A 17,296-nucleotide genomic window follows, 5' to 3' on the forward strand; every position below is an offset into this window, starting at 1 on the left:
GGAAGCAATAATTACGAGTGCAATTAACAAAAAAGAAAAAAAGAAATTACACGACCCCCCCCCCCCCATCTTCCACAGCGAGCTTGAAATCTTTTTCGTCCATTATGCAAACGATGGAGGGATGGTAGGCCCGCCTCAGAACCACGATCAGTCCTCGGTGATATGAAACGAGGTGGATGTAATAGGGCGTCCTTCACATAGCTGTTGTAATGATAGATTTTGCGTAAAAGCTGAAGGTGACACAAATAGTGCCGCAACAAAAGGTGAGGCAAGTTTAGGACGTTCTTCATGGATGTGACACTGGAATGACGTGAATAATTCGATAAGATGAAACGCGCTGCCCGATTTTAAATGGCTTCGGGAGTTTGAATGAGAATGGCATGGGTTATGTGCCATATGCGCATGCGTACTCTAATTTTGATCTTACCAATGTTTTGTAGAGTGCTAGCTTGATGGACGATGGGGCAGAGGAAAAATTTCGACGCAGATAACGAAGCATGCGGTTAGCATTGTTACTCACATATTCTACGTGCATATTCCATGAAAGATTACAAGATATAAGAAACCCAAAATATTTAACATTTTCAACAGATGGTAACGAAATGTTATTGAGGGAGTATGTACGCAACAGTGGGTAGTAGTGCGGCGTGAAACTCGCACGCTCTTACATTTAGTAATATTGAGTGTCATGAGCCATTTCTTACACCATTCATATATTGCATCTAGATCGCGTTGGAGGTTAAGTTGATCGGCATGGCTAGTAATTTTTTGGTAAACTACGCTGTCATCTGCGAATAGGCTGACTGTTGAGGAAGAAACACAAGATGGAAGATAATTAATATAAATTACGAAAAGCAGTGGGCCTAAAACGGGCCCTTGTGGTACACCAGCAGTTACAGCAGAATTAGGTGAACAAAAATTGTTAGCTGTCACATACTGGCTACGGTTAGAGAGAAATTTGTTATTCCATGCAAGTACGTTAGGTTCAATATTGAGCTGATTAAATTTGAAAATAGGTAGTTCATGTGAGACGGTGTCGAATGCTTTAGCGAAATCTAAATATATGCAGTCGGTATCAAATTCAAGATCTGCGTTAATAAATGAGTCGTTAGTAAAACACAGCAACTGCGTTTAGCATGAAACTGCTTTACGGAATTCATGCTGATAAATACTAAAGAAGGAATTAGACTCAAGGAAATCAATAAGGTGCGAGTATATTACATTTTCCAAAATTTTTACTGGGATGAATGTTAATGATATCGGACGGTAGCTATTAGGAGAATGTACATCACGATATTTATGCACAGGGACCACCTTCCCAGCCTTCCAGTCAGATGTCAGTGTGGACGTCTGCAATCACTGTTCAAAATGTTTTGACAATATTAAAGCAGAATAGTCTTGTGTACACTTGAACATTTTTGACGAAATACAATCTGGACCGGCCGATGAACACACTTTCAAATTGACAATCAGTCTTTCAACACCAACTGCGTCAGTGATCATGGGGTCCATTGGCAAGAAATTGGTTTTTGTTAAATGTGGGAATATCGTGGGGGGTGCTCTTACGAAAGTGTGCCGCAAATGACTCATTCAGAGCATTGCAACACTCGCTAAGAGCAACTGGGACATTAGACTGGATTAATTGTATTTGACGCGTTTTCGTTCCGCTGATAATGCCCCAAAACTTACGCGGGTTAAAACGGAGTAGCGAAGGAAGAGTTTTATCAAAAAATTCTTTTTTGGTTTCGAAAGTGCAGTGCAGAATTCTCTAATAATTATCTGATAGGATGACCAATGGTCACTTCTGGCTGTTAATTTCGCACGTCTGAATACCCACTTCTTTTTATTGCGCATGCATTTTAACGTGTTAATAAACCATAGAGAACGAGGATTCGATGAAACCTTTCTTTTAGGTTCAAAGCGATCAATTAGTGATAGCAATTTTCTTATATTCTAACCAGTTCTGCTAAACTGATCGGTGCTCAAAACCAGCTAAAAACAAGTTAACAAAAGGTGTGATTCTCTGTTCATTCCATCAGAGTCCGCCTTGCTATAGTCTTGGATAACTTTGCTTTTTAGGGGCGAAGCTCCTTAAGGCGGCACCCGTTCGTCCCTCGTAGTCGTCGTGGTCGTAGTAGTGAGTAACAAGTCTTACGCTTTGACCTCCAAGGTGGTGCCGGTGGATTTCTCCTGTGCGTTGTTGAACAATAAAAAATTCGCAGCGTGCGCGTTAACTAAAAGCCGAATTCTTCTGTCTCTCATTCCCCATTAGCAGCCATTGACATGTTCCAGTAGGAAACGTTAGTAGAAGTAGAAGTGTAAGTGTTAGCTAAAAGCCGACTTCTTCTGTCTCTCATTGCCATTAGCAGCCATTGTTTACCTCCAAGGTAGTGCCTGGTGAGATTTCTCCTGTGCGTGATTAAACAATAAAAATTTTGTTCAAAACGCCGTTGATTGATGAAATAAACCAACGAAAGACGCCAGATGTTTTGTAAAAGCAGAACGAAAGAACGCCAGATGTTTTTCTTAAAGTGTAGTAGTAGTAGTTGCATGTAGCCACCTCGCCCGATCGTCAACGGGCGAGGTGGACCGGCAACGGCGCGAGGACCCTGCCGTACGAGAGTTCAATCACACTAAAAGACATACTTTGCGGGCGATACACTCTAGTGAGCTTTCAACTTTTCGTCTTAATGTACATGATCAAGAAATTATTTCTACGAAAAACGCAAGGCACACCTTGAGCAATATGTTTGGTTTTGGGACGCTAAATGGAACCATGAGGCGATGCGAAGCCGGAGCACTTGCACGATCGCGTTCCGTTGGCTTTCGTTGGGCATGCTACCGACCTCGCGTCGTGGAACGCGCGTCCTGTCTTCCCTCTAGCCTTGTCTTTAATTCGCACAGGGCTAGCGGGGAATGCGGTCGCTCTTGGCGCTCTTTCGCTCGGGAGCGGACTTCTTCCTTGCATTTCACCGATCACAAGTGATAATGAAGGGACCACGTAAACCAACAGTACAATAAAAGTTTGATGTTTAATATATACACGATGTTTCACACTCTTTATATTATGTACTGGGCGCATTTCACGGAAGAGTTTCACGGTTTACAGATGATTCCCTCCGTAGCTTCGCCCCACTCATCATCATTCACCCCGTGGATATGCTGTGATTTTTTCTTGATGGAAACCCGTGCTTTTAAAGTGAAGTGGATTATACAGTGGTCGCTAATGCCCGGTAGATGAGTTAAAGGCGAAGCTAGGTCAGGTGTAGTGGTAAGTATTAGGTCTATTATGTTAGCGTTTGGATACGTGTGCGACTATGGCACATGAAATACTTGACGCCGCTAAGTAGTGCCATGCGTGAAACGTTGAGTTTAGTGGCGGCGCCTGAGTGGGGTGAAACCGTGACGTGGGTTTGTACAACGTGCAAGAACTTTCTCGTTAAGCAGTACTTTAGCGTTACCAATGGGTATCGTTACCCGGCCATGCCGCCAGGTCTACCGGTTCTGAACGATGTGGCCGAATGTGTGTCATTGAAGCAGCAGTAAGCATGACAATCAAGCTAATCCTAGACAATCTGGAAAGCTCAGAATAGTCAGCTGAACCTTTGCTAACGCTACGTATAGCCTGGCATAGCCGAGCTAAGCCACTGCAATTTTTTAGATGCGAAGTATCTTAAGGCGGAGCTCAATCCGGTGGTGGTGGTGGTGGTGTGCGGCGTGACCATCTTCCCCTCTCCACTTTCCCTCTCTTCTTCCCATCTCCACTTTCCCACTCCCATACACCTCTCCCCTCCCCTCTCCACTTTCCCTCTCCACTCACCCTCTCCCCTTCCCCTCTCCCATACCCCTCTCCCCTCCACCTTTCCACTCTTCCTCCGAAACGCGGGCTAGACATGCCGAAATTCTCTCCTGCGCAACGCCGCGATGAGCCAATTCTAGAGGGCGCTGGATGAGCTCGAGCGCGTCCCCTCCCCTTCTCCCTCCTCTCCTACGCTGCCCCCCTCTCGCCCGCCTGTCGACCGCGTTCCCCGCTCGCCCTGTGAGAATTAACGGCCAGGCTAGATGGAAGATACGACGCGCGTAGCGTCCCTCTTCGCGTTCCACGACGCGAGGTCGGTAGCATACCCAACGAACGCCAACGGAACGCGATCGTGCAAGTGCTCCGGCTTCGCATCGCCTCATGGTCCCCTTTAGCGGGAGGTGGTGTAATTTTTTGTTCATGATAAGTTTGTTAACGCGTAGCAAGTACGGTTGCCGAGCTGCCTTTGCAATTTCTGTCAGTTTCCTCCTTGAGTTTCGTGTACATCTGCAAAAATCTTCGCTAGCTGATATTCCAGTTCCTTTGAACTTATGTTTCTGTGCCAAGATAGAATCTCTAGCCTTAGACGACGAAAACTTGATGATAATTGCTCGAGCCTTTTTATCGGCGTAGGATCCTAAGCTGTATACTCGGGAAATTTCAAAGTCAGAAATATGCATGTTAAGGTGACGAGACAGTACGTCACTAACAAGGCCTTCTCACTGAGCCCACGTCTCAGTAGGGCTGTCCGGCATACCAAAGAACAATAGGTTCTCTCGTCTGGCCCTGTCTTGAAAATCATTCAGCCGGGCATTGAGCGCCTGGCCTTGCATCCAGACAGTTTCAGTGATTAGACGTGGTGTATCATTTACTCCTGCAGAACCGTCAAATTATTCAACGAAAGCTTCAACCGCTGATAATCTTTCTGTTAGATGAGCGACAGTCTGTGCTAATGTCACCTGTTTTGTCTTTAGGTCGGCAAGAACTTCCGTTAGCTCACCATGACGGTGATCACCTTTTTCAGACAGCTTAGGGATGGCGTCTAGTACTTCTTTGTTAGTATTTGCGGGGCCACGGTTGACCTGAAGGTCTCCGCAACACAGTAACAGCATTGTGACAAGCACACATTCGCATGGGCACTCAAATATTACACTTGGGCACGCTAAGAGCAGCAGACAGACGTCGTTGGTCCGCTTACAGTACAGTGTTACAATAATTTTACTGCCGTGAATATTTATGGTGTGTATTTTGTTATCTGTAGGAAGTGCTTTGCGAACTCTATGAACTATCAGGTGGTACACCCTGAATCAGTACTATTTTTGGCGGAGCATGATTAAAGCTAGTATTGGGTATTCAGGTAGCCCGAGGTTCCTGCGTATAACCTACAAAAAAATTCCAAGTGTGAAGTTTACAGGCTGTTGCTAAACGATTATTCAGTTATCCTGATACTTCTGAATAAAAGCTACTATATTAAACTGCGGAGTTCGAAGTGTAATCATTTCGTCTAACTACATTTAATTCTACCCGCAGTGCATGCAGCAGAGCTTCACAGAAAGGAGCACACTATACCGCGATATATGCAGCAATCATCTGCGTATAACCTGACACGACCAGCCACCCATTCAGTGCTTGCATCAACAGTTCCATTTATCAGGTATATGAATGATAAAGCATAGAATACCATAATGGTTCCCGGACTGTATATCGACAGGGCGGAGGCATAGCTATACGTGTACGCAAATAGCCGAACTTGAAGCTTGAAGGTCAAAGTGAAAGCATAGTGAACTGCAAGAAGCATAATAAGAAGACGTCTGTGACCGAGAACAGAGAATAAGTCGCTGCTTTCACGATTCTAAGTGAACTTTATATAGAGGAGATCGGAAGTGAGATCATAAGCTGGTGCTCTGTGGCCTTTTCGCCGTTCACAATGTTCACTTGATAAACAAACAAGATCATAAGCCAGCCAAATACCTGGTATAGCACAGAGCCCATCAAAGTGAAAGAAAAGTTAACAAGTAAGCCGAAGATGACAGCTTCTTCTAGATCACAAAAAGCTTAATTCTTGTTTTTATTTTATGCTTTCGTTCAATGCTGTGTCGAAATATACTGCGTTGTGAATACGCCAAATAAAAAAAGAAGTGTCGAATGAGGGGAAGTGAGCGGAAATAAGCAATGGGATCAAAAGCTCATAACAAAATCCACTGATGTGGCTGAACAATGTTTGCATGCAGTTGTTGTGCGGTTTGACGTTGAGCAGAGAATAGAGACATGACATGCTAAAAAGAGAAGTTTAGCGTAGCGTACATGAAAAATAGGCACTTTTTGTGAAACGTGCATTAGGGGAAGCCAGATCCCGTGCGAGTCCGTTCATTACCATGAAAAACGATGTCGCACGGCTCCTCACAGCTCAACACAGTGACGTCAGCAGCAGCTGAGCTACTGTACCCTACATAGAGTTCACCAGCACAGACGCCAGAAAACTCCAAGACGTTCTTTATAAACGACCCAGGTTTGCAAGCAGCACTGATTGCGCGGTGCGCGCTGTTGTGTGCAAAACGCGTCCATCACATCAGATCTTCCTCTGTACTATTTCTTTTGCTTTTCCAGCTGTTTCTCCTCTATGCGTTGTCGGAAAGGCAATCATGTGCGTCTTGGTTAACCTAGATTCCTTTCTTCTATATTTTTCAATACATGGCGCCGAATATCAGCGGAAAAAGCTTATTTCGGTAGCGGCGCTGCAACAACTGCAACTATTTTCCTCCCATTCAAAAATATACGAAAGCAAAATAACTAAATATTAAATAAATATATACATTCGGGAAAATGGAAGATGCGCCAAATATAGATATTATGACAAGAGCAGCAAGAAATGCTGAAAATTTTAAAGGCCTCAGCCGTTATGAACAACGGATTGCTTTCTTTCTTTCTCTTTTTTTTTTCTTAACGTTACGATTCACACCACACAGGAAAGCATCAATCTTTTAAGGAAGAGAAAAATGAAACAAAAAAACGTTTCGTTAAATTACAGTGGCAGTATATATGCGACGATATGCGAACCACGCGAACGAATAAATGGAAAGAGCAATTTACGTATTCTCAGAAGACTTAAGCAGGTCAGTTTTATTGCAGTAGCGAGAAAGTGTAGTAGTATATATATTTGTGTTTGAATTTTTTTCTTGAAGATGACGGCTGTTAGAACTGAACAACAAAGGGGAAAACACGAGAACGATAACCTAGCCGACGTTTACACCGAAGTTTTGCTTAAACTAAGCCATATTTCCGTCACTATAACTGCGAGAGCCAGGCGGACTGCAATGCGGCGTGACAGAGACTTTTGCGTCATCACGTTCAACAAGCGCGCCGCCAGTGTTTCCTTAAGCTATTTTCACATAATTTCGACCGAGTGAGGGTAGAATTGGTGCAAAAATGTTCCTATTAACTTATATAAAATCATGTTAAAACGCGCAATTTATTCATAGCCAACATACGTTGACACATACCAGAAGTGCTCGATTTGCCATCTCCAAACATCCAACTTCTACTTTCACATAAAAACAAGCATAATATCACCAAGCCAAATACAATTGTTTCATAAGGTGGCCTAGATACTATTGTATAGTGAAACCAACACATACGCATCAGCGCATTTATGGATCATTTCGTCCTTTCTTTCCGTCCTCTCTTTCTCGACTTTTCCACCTTCTCAGCGTAAGGCATTCGAGTGGACATATTTCTCGTTAACCTACGTACCCTCGCCGTTTTGTTTTGTTGCTTCCTTCCTGGCCTAAGGTTAAATGATTGAAAAATATTACCTTTCTTAGTACTGTTCGTCTGTTTCATGCGAACTTATCCAAAAAATTGTTGGCGTGAATGGTTTCATTAACAGTGGAATCCCTTTACTTTGCTCTGCTAAGAAGGTAATTAAGGTTACGCTACAATTGCGCCAGCGAATTAGCACATAGTGGAGCAATGCAGCCTAGAAATGAGAAGGCACTTAATTTTTCTGCGCCTGTGGGCTACGCTGGAGATATGTATGGTGTATTCCTAACAGTCAACGCATGTATGACTGAAGCCTGCATCATAAAGGCGGTAAACAGTTCAGACAGATAAGTTTGGAGCTTTTCTTCTCATAGTGACCAACTTGAAATGAACGTCTACGCGTATATCACTGACAGATAAAGCATGCCGCTGTCCAAGACAAGCCGAAGCCAAAAGCAATAATTCATTTCAGACTTCTCAGCGACTGTCCCCGAGAACACTGGCTCGCCATTCGCCAACGCTTGCGCTGCTACCGTACATGCTTGCAGAGAATGTTCTGCTGACCGCACGTACAACATTTTTCTGCTTTTCTGTATAGCTTTACATCTTGTACTGATTTCCGGAGATCAGCACTCCGAGATTTCACTGAATGAGTGACATTCTCTGAATAGCTCCTCTAGCCAGCGCATTGCTGCGCCGACAGAACAGCAACATGAAGAAAAAGAAAAAGATATGACGATTTCCGCAACCAAACGAAATCCTTCAGACCCCGTGAAGCTAGGTAAACCTATGTTGGAGTGGACAACAATCTGGAGACGGGCGACAAAAAAAAGCGAATCATTGAATGACGCTTTTGTGGAGCGCAGGAATTCGGAATGCGAGCGCAAACGGAACGTGGCATGCCCCGTCTTCGCTCGACCTGACGCGAAATAGGATAGCTCCCCCATTTATTCCGGAGTATCCTACACCTTTTAAGGTACGTACACGCACACGCACCCAGGCGCGCTTATATATACAAACAGGTACCTCAGTGCATGCACAACTGCGGGCACGTCACGAAAACACACAGAGACAAATCTCCGTCAAGCGGCACTACCAGCCCTGTTCTATCTTGCTTTCCTGGTCTTTCGGTGGTGCTTCTGTCCCTACATTAATCTATGTCCTTCACCCTTTCAATTGCAAAGGCCGTACACTTTGCGAGGCAATGCATCCGCCGTCTATGTGCAGGCCAAGCACCCGAGTGTCTGGAGGGAAGCGTGCTACATAAAGAAACAGGGCAACGCCGTCACGGTAGTCGTGTATGGCCCAGTGTGCCAGACATGCGAGACAACGAAAAAACAAATCTTCAAGGAGGTGAACAGCGTGCCCTCTTTTTTGCGAAATGCTTTCTCCCGTCTTGTTTCTGTTTTTTCCCCGCATTACTTTTCCTGCCGTTGCTGCGTTCGTTTCTCGGGAACATTAAAAGCAAACGCGGCCCAATGTGATGTGCTTGGTCAACGTGTCTCGAAAGTGTTAGAGCACGAAACAAGAAAAAAAAAACATGCAGGCGTGCCAAAATGTCGTCATTACACGTGTGAGGTGGTGCTTAAGTAAGGAACAAAGTGCAGTGGTTCGCTCGTAATGCGTCAACGGCCTTTTACGTACGTGAGCGCACAGGTAGCGCGACAAAAAACTTGGTTCGGGGCTGGCGCTTTTTACGTCACATGAGTTGTGCGGCAAATAAAAAAAAAATACTACGACCGTTCTCTTTTAGCTTTCCGAAATCATTTTGTGGCTTCCGAGAGCAAAACTGAAGAACGTTACGTTTCACGTCATAACGATAAATGCTGGCTTTACTTAGTTTCCGATTGATAACGACTGTTTGCTACTTGCGTTCAAAGGTAAGGATGAAAAAATTTTTCGGGCGTCACGCGTTGGAAAATCACCGTATCAATCACCAAGTTCGCTTTCTTCAATATAGAAGACTTCTGAAACTGTTCAAGCAATGGCCTCATCACCCTTAGAATTTTACGATGCGTTATAAAAAAAAACGTGGATTGAAGACGGAATGAAAAGAAAGTACAAAGCTTCGCCATAACTGCTCCATTAACGCATATATGCCCAAACTCAGAAAAAATGAGAAAACAAATATTTTTTTTTTTTCACAAAAAGTGTACTTGTACCCTCAGAAGAAAGCACAAGTTATTTATTTACTGCCAGGTAAACGCAACACTGTCTTTCAAGCCGTCCTATGCATATAGGATGTTGGGCATTAGGGGTGCTATGTGCGGGTGTGGTAAGCCTTGAAACATTTCACGTGCACACCGACATTGCACTTCTTTCTCTCCATGACGTCTTTGGTACAAAGCACGCGTTTGCCCGGAGAAAGCGGTCGGCACGTGGCAGCATGAAAAGCAAGCAATATCTAGGCTTGCACACGTTCAGAATGAGGCCTGCTTGATGTGCTGTAGGTGGCGCTAGTCATCGGCTAAATAAAGAGCGGTGTTAGAGTGCATCAAAGAAGCGTCCTATATGTAGGGCACTGGGCATATATCGGTTAAGAGAGCACGCATTGTTTAACGGAGGACGACACGCGAAATAAGCAAGGTGAGTAAGAAAATCCCCAATAAACATATTATAATGCCTAAGCCTGTATAATACTTCTTTGTTATGTCTACATTTAAATTATGTTCACCCAAGCAAAATGATCCTATAATCCGCAAATAATAATCCTAAGGTATAGCAAATTATCGAAAACCGCTTTTAGGCAATTAGTGTGCCAGTATATATATTCGAACTCTGTGCAAAAAAATAAATGAACCGCATAGCCTGGCGTCTTGTCGTATGCCATTGAAATATCAAACGACATTTCTCGAAAGTTATCAAGTAACTGTTTTTCTTTATTTCATATGGTGTTCTATGATATTCTGGTTCGTTTACTAGCATCGGCTACTCCTGTTCTCATGACATAGATAATTACAAATGCAGAAAAAGAAGATTGAAAACATGGAAAATTACAGGTTTGAGTCCGCAACAACTGCGCAGCCCCAAAAAAAATTAAGATACGTTTGTCCAGAAAAGGGGCAATAAAGGGTAAACAAACTATTTTTTATTAAAATCGAAAGACTGCGACGTCCCTTTGCAAATTTACTCTCGTTCATTTTCTCCAAAAAACGCCAATTTTCTTGGACATCTTTCGAAATCGCTCATTGCGATAGTTTTCTGCAGTTTAACTACGGGCATAACATATTCAATTTAACAGTGTCGTGCGTCATTAACTGTATAATATAGTACATTTCTCAATGTATCTGTACGAAGTGAGGGTGCACAATTTTGCTTAAGTGTAACTTCACTAACAAATATCCTTTGTTCAATCGTTGAAATGGGTTTGCCTAGAAGCCTAACCGAGTTCTCGCAGAATAACATGGAGATGTCATAACGTATGTCATATCAAGAATAAAATACATCTCACAACAGAGCCAGAACATTCGATAACTGGACGGCTCCTAAATCGATATCGTAAGCAAAGTAGCTATTCAAAAAAAAAACAGAAAATCAAATCAAATACTCCAGTAGAACGCGAAGAGTGTCCACTACCGCATCAACTCGGTAAAAAAAAAAACGAAAGTACGAAGGCACACGAGGATCGTTATCTTGGAAAAGCGATTCCTGACGCCCGTTTTAAAACATCCTCACCACGCACACCATCCGAGGGAGGGAGAATGTTGCGGCTCGCACGTGCCTCTGCAAACCCTTTAGGGACGCCCTAAGTGAGATAGCCTCCCTAATTAACTCCTCACTCAGGGCATCGCCGGACGCTGCGGCTGGCTGGTCTCGGCATCGTATTTTGGGAAGGCCTTTTCTTTCTATTTCTAACGCTTTTTCCGGAAGGTGAATGTAGGAACCGCACGGCGTGCCCTATACGAGATGAGGTACGAGTACACACTGCCCTGCCCCAGAGACTATGCATGGCCACGAGCAGTGGGGTTCTGAAGGTGTTATAAATGCCATCCATAATTATATGGGGTCCACCGCGCTAAACTAACGCGCCTCGTGCGCAGTAGACGGCTTACAGTTACTTTACGTCTCTTCGCTTGCTCCGCTGCATGTTTGGTCTGGTAGTAAGTAAATGTCTCAAATAATATCCAGACTTCATTGCGCCAGTTACCCGCACGAAAGGTATACTTAGAAGGTACACACTATTTAAAAGGGCCTTTATATTATTGTTGTTATTATTATTATTATTATTATTGTTATTATTATTATTATTATTAGTAGTAGTAGTAGTAGTAGTAGTAGTAGTAGTAGTAGTAGTAGTAGTAGTAGTAGTATTAGTAGTAGTAGTAGTAGCGTCAAGTGCTCGCTATTTTCCTGTACTTAAGTCTGGTTGTTAAACTGATGTCTTGAATTATCGCGTGATTTTTTCCTCTGTGTGACATCAAATACTTTTTAGCTGGCTTTTCATATCGCTTACTTAATATGAACTGAATGGCTAGTTGGTGAGCCTTGATATTTGATGAAGCAGCGCACAGAAGGACAAATTCACGCACACATATGTGTGTGTGTGCGTGAACAAAACCATTATTTTAACTCACAGAGGTGCCATTATTTCACTAATGGCATAAAAGTAGCTCGACGATAGTTTCACCGCATGGCAATAAAATGAGAGATTCCAATGAAATGAAATCCGAGGCACAAATAGCGCAACATTGACAAGTGTGGCCACCTAGCACCAAGAAACAAAACTAGGAGGAGTATAGCTGTGATTGAGGGATCAATTTGTGTTGATGGCGGTTACAGTTGCCATCGGTCACTTCGGTACTAAATCTCACGACCACTAAACTCGTCACTGAGAGGGAAAGGGTTAATAGTCTGTTATTAGTGGACAATCAACGCGCCACTTACTCAGACTGTCTTCGTAGACGAGCGTAAATGACTTCCAGCCCTTGGCGTCTAAGAGTCCCTTGATTGCAGATCCCAGATGGGCACGCCGAGGTGACAGACGGATTGAGATGGATGACGAGTCGCCGCCGCCGCCTTCTTCAGTGCTGCCACCGCCGTCACCGATACCGCTGCCCGGCGCACGGGTGACGAGGTGGGGGACACGTGACCGTTTGCACGCGGCATCCACAGCGGCAGAACCAGGGCCCGAACTCGGCCCCACGATAGCCATTACGCCCATAGACAGAAGCTTGCAGGCTGCAAGAAATGAAGGCGAAAGCCACTAGAGTTATTCTGCGCTTACGCACGTGTACAAACACGGTGGTTATAGTTACGCCACTCCGGCAGACAATGCGTATGTGCCGCTGTGCTTGATGCGCATTCGTACACTCGAATACAATAAGTTAGCACTTTATAAGTCACGCTTGCGGCCAGTTTCGTGTTTCAAAAGTACGAAGAATGAAACACGACCAAAGATCAAAGTAAATGTGCGAAATAAAAAGGAAGACTAAACTGAGAATATCAAGCTGTCTAAAATTAGACAACTTGACACTCTCTTGGATTTGAAACTTACTAACAAGCCGTCAGCAATTCAGAATCGTTAATAATCATAAGTCATCCCTTACATATGCCACCTCCGGTGTACCACTAGGTAGTGTGCTAGGACCCTTGCTTTTTCTTATTTGTGTCAGTGATTTCATCCTGCATGCATGTACTTGCCGATGACTGTATGTTATATCGACCACTTAAGAGCCCTGATGACCACCACGATTCTTTCCGAGTACTCGTATCACACAAGCGTTTCGTCTCTAACGTCTAAACTGGAGCTAGCGCCTCTTGCCTCTCATCGTCGCATCTCACGCCTATGCCTGCTACCACAGATCCTTTCACACCATAGCTCGTGACAGCCAGCTGATTCAACTGACTCATGGTACATCTCGAACAGGTGACCTGAACGCAGTAATTCCACCCCGAATCCGCACAGCTACATTCCATCAGTCATTCATCGTCCGAACTGCCCGAGACTGGAATGGCCTTCCGGGAGATGTTGCACTCGTCCGTGGTGCAGTGCGCTTCCGATCTGCTGCCCAACACTTAGTCTGATATTTGGAACTGCTGTTTTTGTACTTACCTTTGTAAATAGTTTTCTTCTTTCTTTGAAATTGTCATCACTGCCGTCGTTTGCTTTTTGTATTTTTTATTGTTGTTTGTCGTTAATTTTTGTATTTCTTTCGTTTTCCAACTTCTGTTCTTACTTTTTGATGCCCACCCCTCCTGTAATGTCCCTTGGGACCCTCGAGGTATAGATAAATAAATAAATAAATAAATAAATAAATAAATAAATAAATAAATCTCCAACATGAACTTCAGCTCGTCACCAAATGGTGTGAAGCCGGGCAAATGAGACTCAACTCATCTTAATGTAACATAGTGAGATTCTCGCGTAAAATTTGAAATCATATCTGTTCGTATTGCATAAATACAATCCTAGTGCAGGACATTACAAAAAGCTTTAATGGATACCTGGCCATGCTGGTATTTCAGGTAACGAAAAAGCGGATGAAGCAACCCGGAGAGGACTCCACTACCGATATTTCAGAAGAATAGCTTTTCTAAAGTCGACGCCTCGAACATCGCAAAAAAATATGCCTCTCAAGAAAAAGAGTGCATCTGCAATCTGCCGCTCCACCGAGATAACTGTGCGATGCACTGACTCAGAAGTGAGGGCGAAAATTTCCCCAAAACTTCCTCGCCAACTTGAGACGCTGTACCATCGTCTTCGACTGAACGTGCCATACACGAACAGTTATTTGTACCGCATAGGGCGCATCACTAGTCCCTGCTGTGATAACTGTGGCAGAATAGAGACATTGGAGCACGTATTACTGGAATGTTCCGCATACCGCGATGACAGACAATTGTTTCAGCGACAAATGGACGTGATCTGCCACGATCACTTAACATTACGCGACATATTAGGGCCCCAGTGCCCGGCCCTTCAAAGCAGCGACGGGTTTCACTGTCGCTGTTTCATTATCTGTCAAAAATTGGCCTAGTCGGAAAGCTTTAATGGTTGGTTATTTTACCTAGCAAAGGCTTCACTTACCTGACACCCTCGTTGTAAATATTTCTACCAGGTTCACTTGCGCATTTCATTTTTTTTATGTTCTTTCTCCTTATTTTTATTTCCATCCCTCTCTTCTTTAGTCTGTCTATCCCATTCCCCATCCCTACGCAGAGTAGCATGCAAGCGGTATAGAGACGCCGGCAAAAATATGTTTTTTTTTCTAATAAAGAGTTCCTCTCTCTCTCTCTCTACTGTCTCAGGCATCAGCATACAAATATCTGGGCGTTAATCTTACAACAAGCCTTTCCTGAACCTCTCATATCGCAACCATATGCGCTAACGCTTCCAAATCTCTTTCAAGAATATCTTCGCAGCAACTTTCCTAACTGCCCATCTTATATCCGTAAACTAACGTTCTTAACTTTTGTATGCCCGCAGCTTCAATTCGAGTCTTCCATGTGGTCTCCCTATCATGAATACTTTATCCGCATGTTAGAAGCTATCCAAAATTGAGCTTGTCGATATATTTCCCGCGAATATAACTAACGGTCAAGCATAACGCAAATAAAACTCAACCTCTCCCTTCAAGCGCTAAGTAGTCGATGTGAGGTAGCACTGTTTTCCTTGTTCCATAGATAAGTTTATCAAATGAAGCCATCAATCTTGTCATTGGTACATGCGTCCTGCACATCACGACGTCTTCACAACGACTTAAGTTATGAACGAATCTATTGGAACACTGACGCATTTAGCCTATCAGCTTTGCATGAGCTGTTCGGCTATGGAATTCGCTGCCTAACAGTACTGTCACGCAAACATATAAAAATAACATTAGGGAACTTCTGATACTACAGTTCTCAACGTAACAAATATTCACATTCATCAAGTTGTACATTCCGTAGTAACGTGTACTGCAAACCTCAATTTTCCCCCTTTTTCCCCCTTGTGACGCATGGGCCAAGTTCTGTGCTACCATGAAAATGCCCATCTTTTCTTGTTTTTTACTGGATGTTTCTTAGTATCTCTGTTGTATTTCTCTTAATTTTATCACTGCTTCGCGAACAGTCTTTTGTAGTTTATGATTTGTTGTTTGTATGTGTGCTCAAGTAATGTGCATTTCTTACTGCTCTTTTTTTTTTTACTCGACAAATGCGCCGCTCCTTTTGCAACCACGAGTGGTATTTATAATTCTTTTTATGGGTATTCTTAGTATTGCTTTGCAATTTAATTAGATTTTTTTCACCGTCTTGCCAGCACAATTATTATTGCAGACTCTTTTCGCACTCATGCATCGATTTCTTTTGTTTTGTTTTGTTCTCTGATGCTCCCCTTAGTCAATGCTCCCCATGGGGCCTGTAAGGTACTTTTAAATAAATAAATAAACATGCCGGCTAGAAACTTCAATGCTTTTTTTTAAAAAGCCAGTTCGTAACCACCGAGAGTACAATTTACGATTGCGCAGATGACAATACTGCACACAGGGTGTCGGAGCGGAACGAAAACCAAAAACGAAAAACGAAAAAAACGATATTTTTGACCGAAACGAAAATGTAACCGAAACTTTATCTATTATTTCGTTCCGGAGTGAAACCGAAAATTTTTTTATTCGTTTTTTTGGTTCACGACAAAACTTGACAATGCGGAACAACTGAGGTCATGCAACGTGAGCAATTATGCATATCTGAGGGTACAGTATTAGCGTGTGCTTCAGGCACGAATTCCAAAGCAAAGATGTGTTGAAATTGTGAGAAAAAGAAAACAATGGCAAACAGAGATGTTTATATTACCGCAAGTAGACTTTTGCGCGCCTGTCACGCAGGCCAGCGTGGAGAGGGCATTGTTGGCGCTGAAGTTTGTTACAACGAGAGCTGTTATGAGATCACAACAGCCGATTTTGGCGCCATAATTGTCCGCCGCCGCCTGTGTCCGTAACCGCCATCGCGTGAAGTAAGAAAAAATTTAATGATAAACGAATTTCTAGGATCGGATGGGATTTTAACCCGCGCGCTTTGCCTGGCAGTCGAATATTCCACCACGCGTGCCACGTTGGTGCATGTAACTTCTTCGCAAAAATACTCCATAAAGGCATCATGTCGGGCAAAGAATCGTGTTAACGTATGTTATATAGCGTGGCAGAAGAGTAAAATAACAACCTGGCGTCACACAGAGGGAGTTGCGCAACGAGTCGGTCGTTGAATGCTTCCAACCCGTTACAAAGAGCTCAGCCATAATTTTTCATCGTCATGAGCCGTAGCACAAAGTGCACATAATGCTTTACAGATGTGTAGCGGGCACCACGATTATCCGAAGAATGACGAAAAATGGCATAGTGGGTGCTTCGCTACTTCAAAAAAATTACGATTATTTATAGTGTAGTGAGTACCTTGCATGTGTACTTGTATTAGTTGCCCCAAGATAGTCTACAACGGGCTCTGGAAAGACTGCTCTTCCAACTTTCGCTGTGACTGTGCTGCGTGTTCCGCGCAAGCCTGGCGATCCCTTTATCAGAACAGCGGTCTCGTACACGAGAGAGTACACACAGTAACGTGCTGCTACTGAGATCGCGCTCACTCCCTTGACACAAAGCGGAAGCCTGCTAAAAAAATCGCAATTGACTTTTGAGAAAATAAATACTATTTCTTTGAAGGGTATACTGATTAGCGCTAGTTGGAAGGACTATTCGTGGTACAGTTACTTCCGCTCCTCTGAAGAACGTGTTGTACCCCTGTCCCACTTTCTGAAGAGGAGGG

The 17,296-nt window shown here is 43.5% G+C and overlaps 1 protein-coding gene across 1 annotated transcript in view; it reads right to left on the reverse strand.

The window, feature by feature from the left end:
- LOC119395986 (glutamate receptor ionotropic, kainate 2) overlaps positions 1-17,296 on the reverse strand; it is a 226,119-nt gene that overhangs the window by 77,670 nt on the left and 131,153 nt on the right. The window contains exon 3 of the mRNA XM_037663016.2: positions 12,443-12,736. Coding sequence (XP_037518944.1) covers positions 12,443-12,736 — 294 coding nt within the window. The remainder of the gene's footprint in view (positions 1-12,442; positions 12,737-17,296) is intronic.

This window comes from Rhipicephalus sanguineus, chromosome 6 (assembly GCF_013339695.2).
Source record: "Rhipicephalus sanguineus isolate Rsan-2018 chromosome 6, BIME_Rsan_1.4, whole genome shotgun sequence".
In the NCBI taxonomy this organism is placed as follows: domain Eukaryota; kingdom Metazoa; phylum Arthropoda; class Arachnida; order Ixodida; family Ixodidae; genus Rhipicephalus; species Rhipicephalus sanguineus.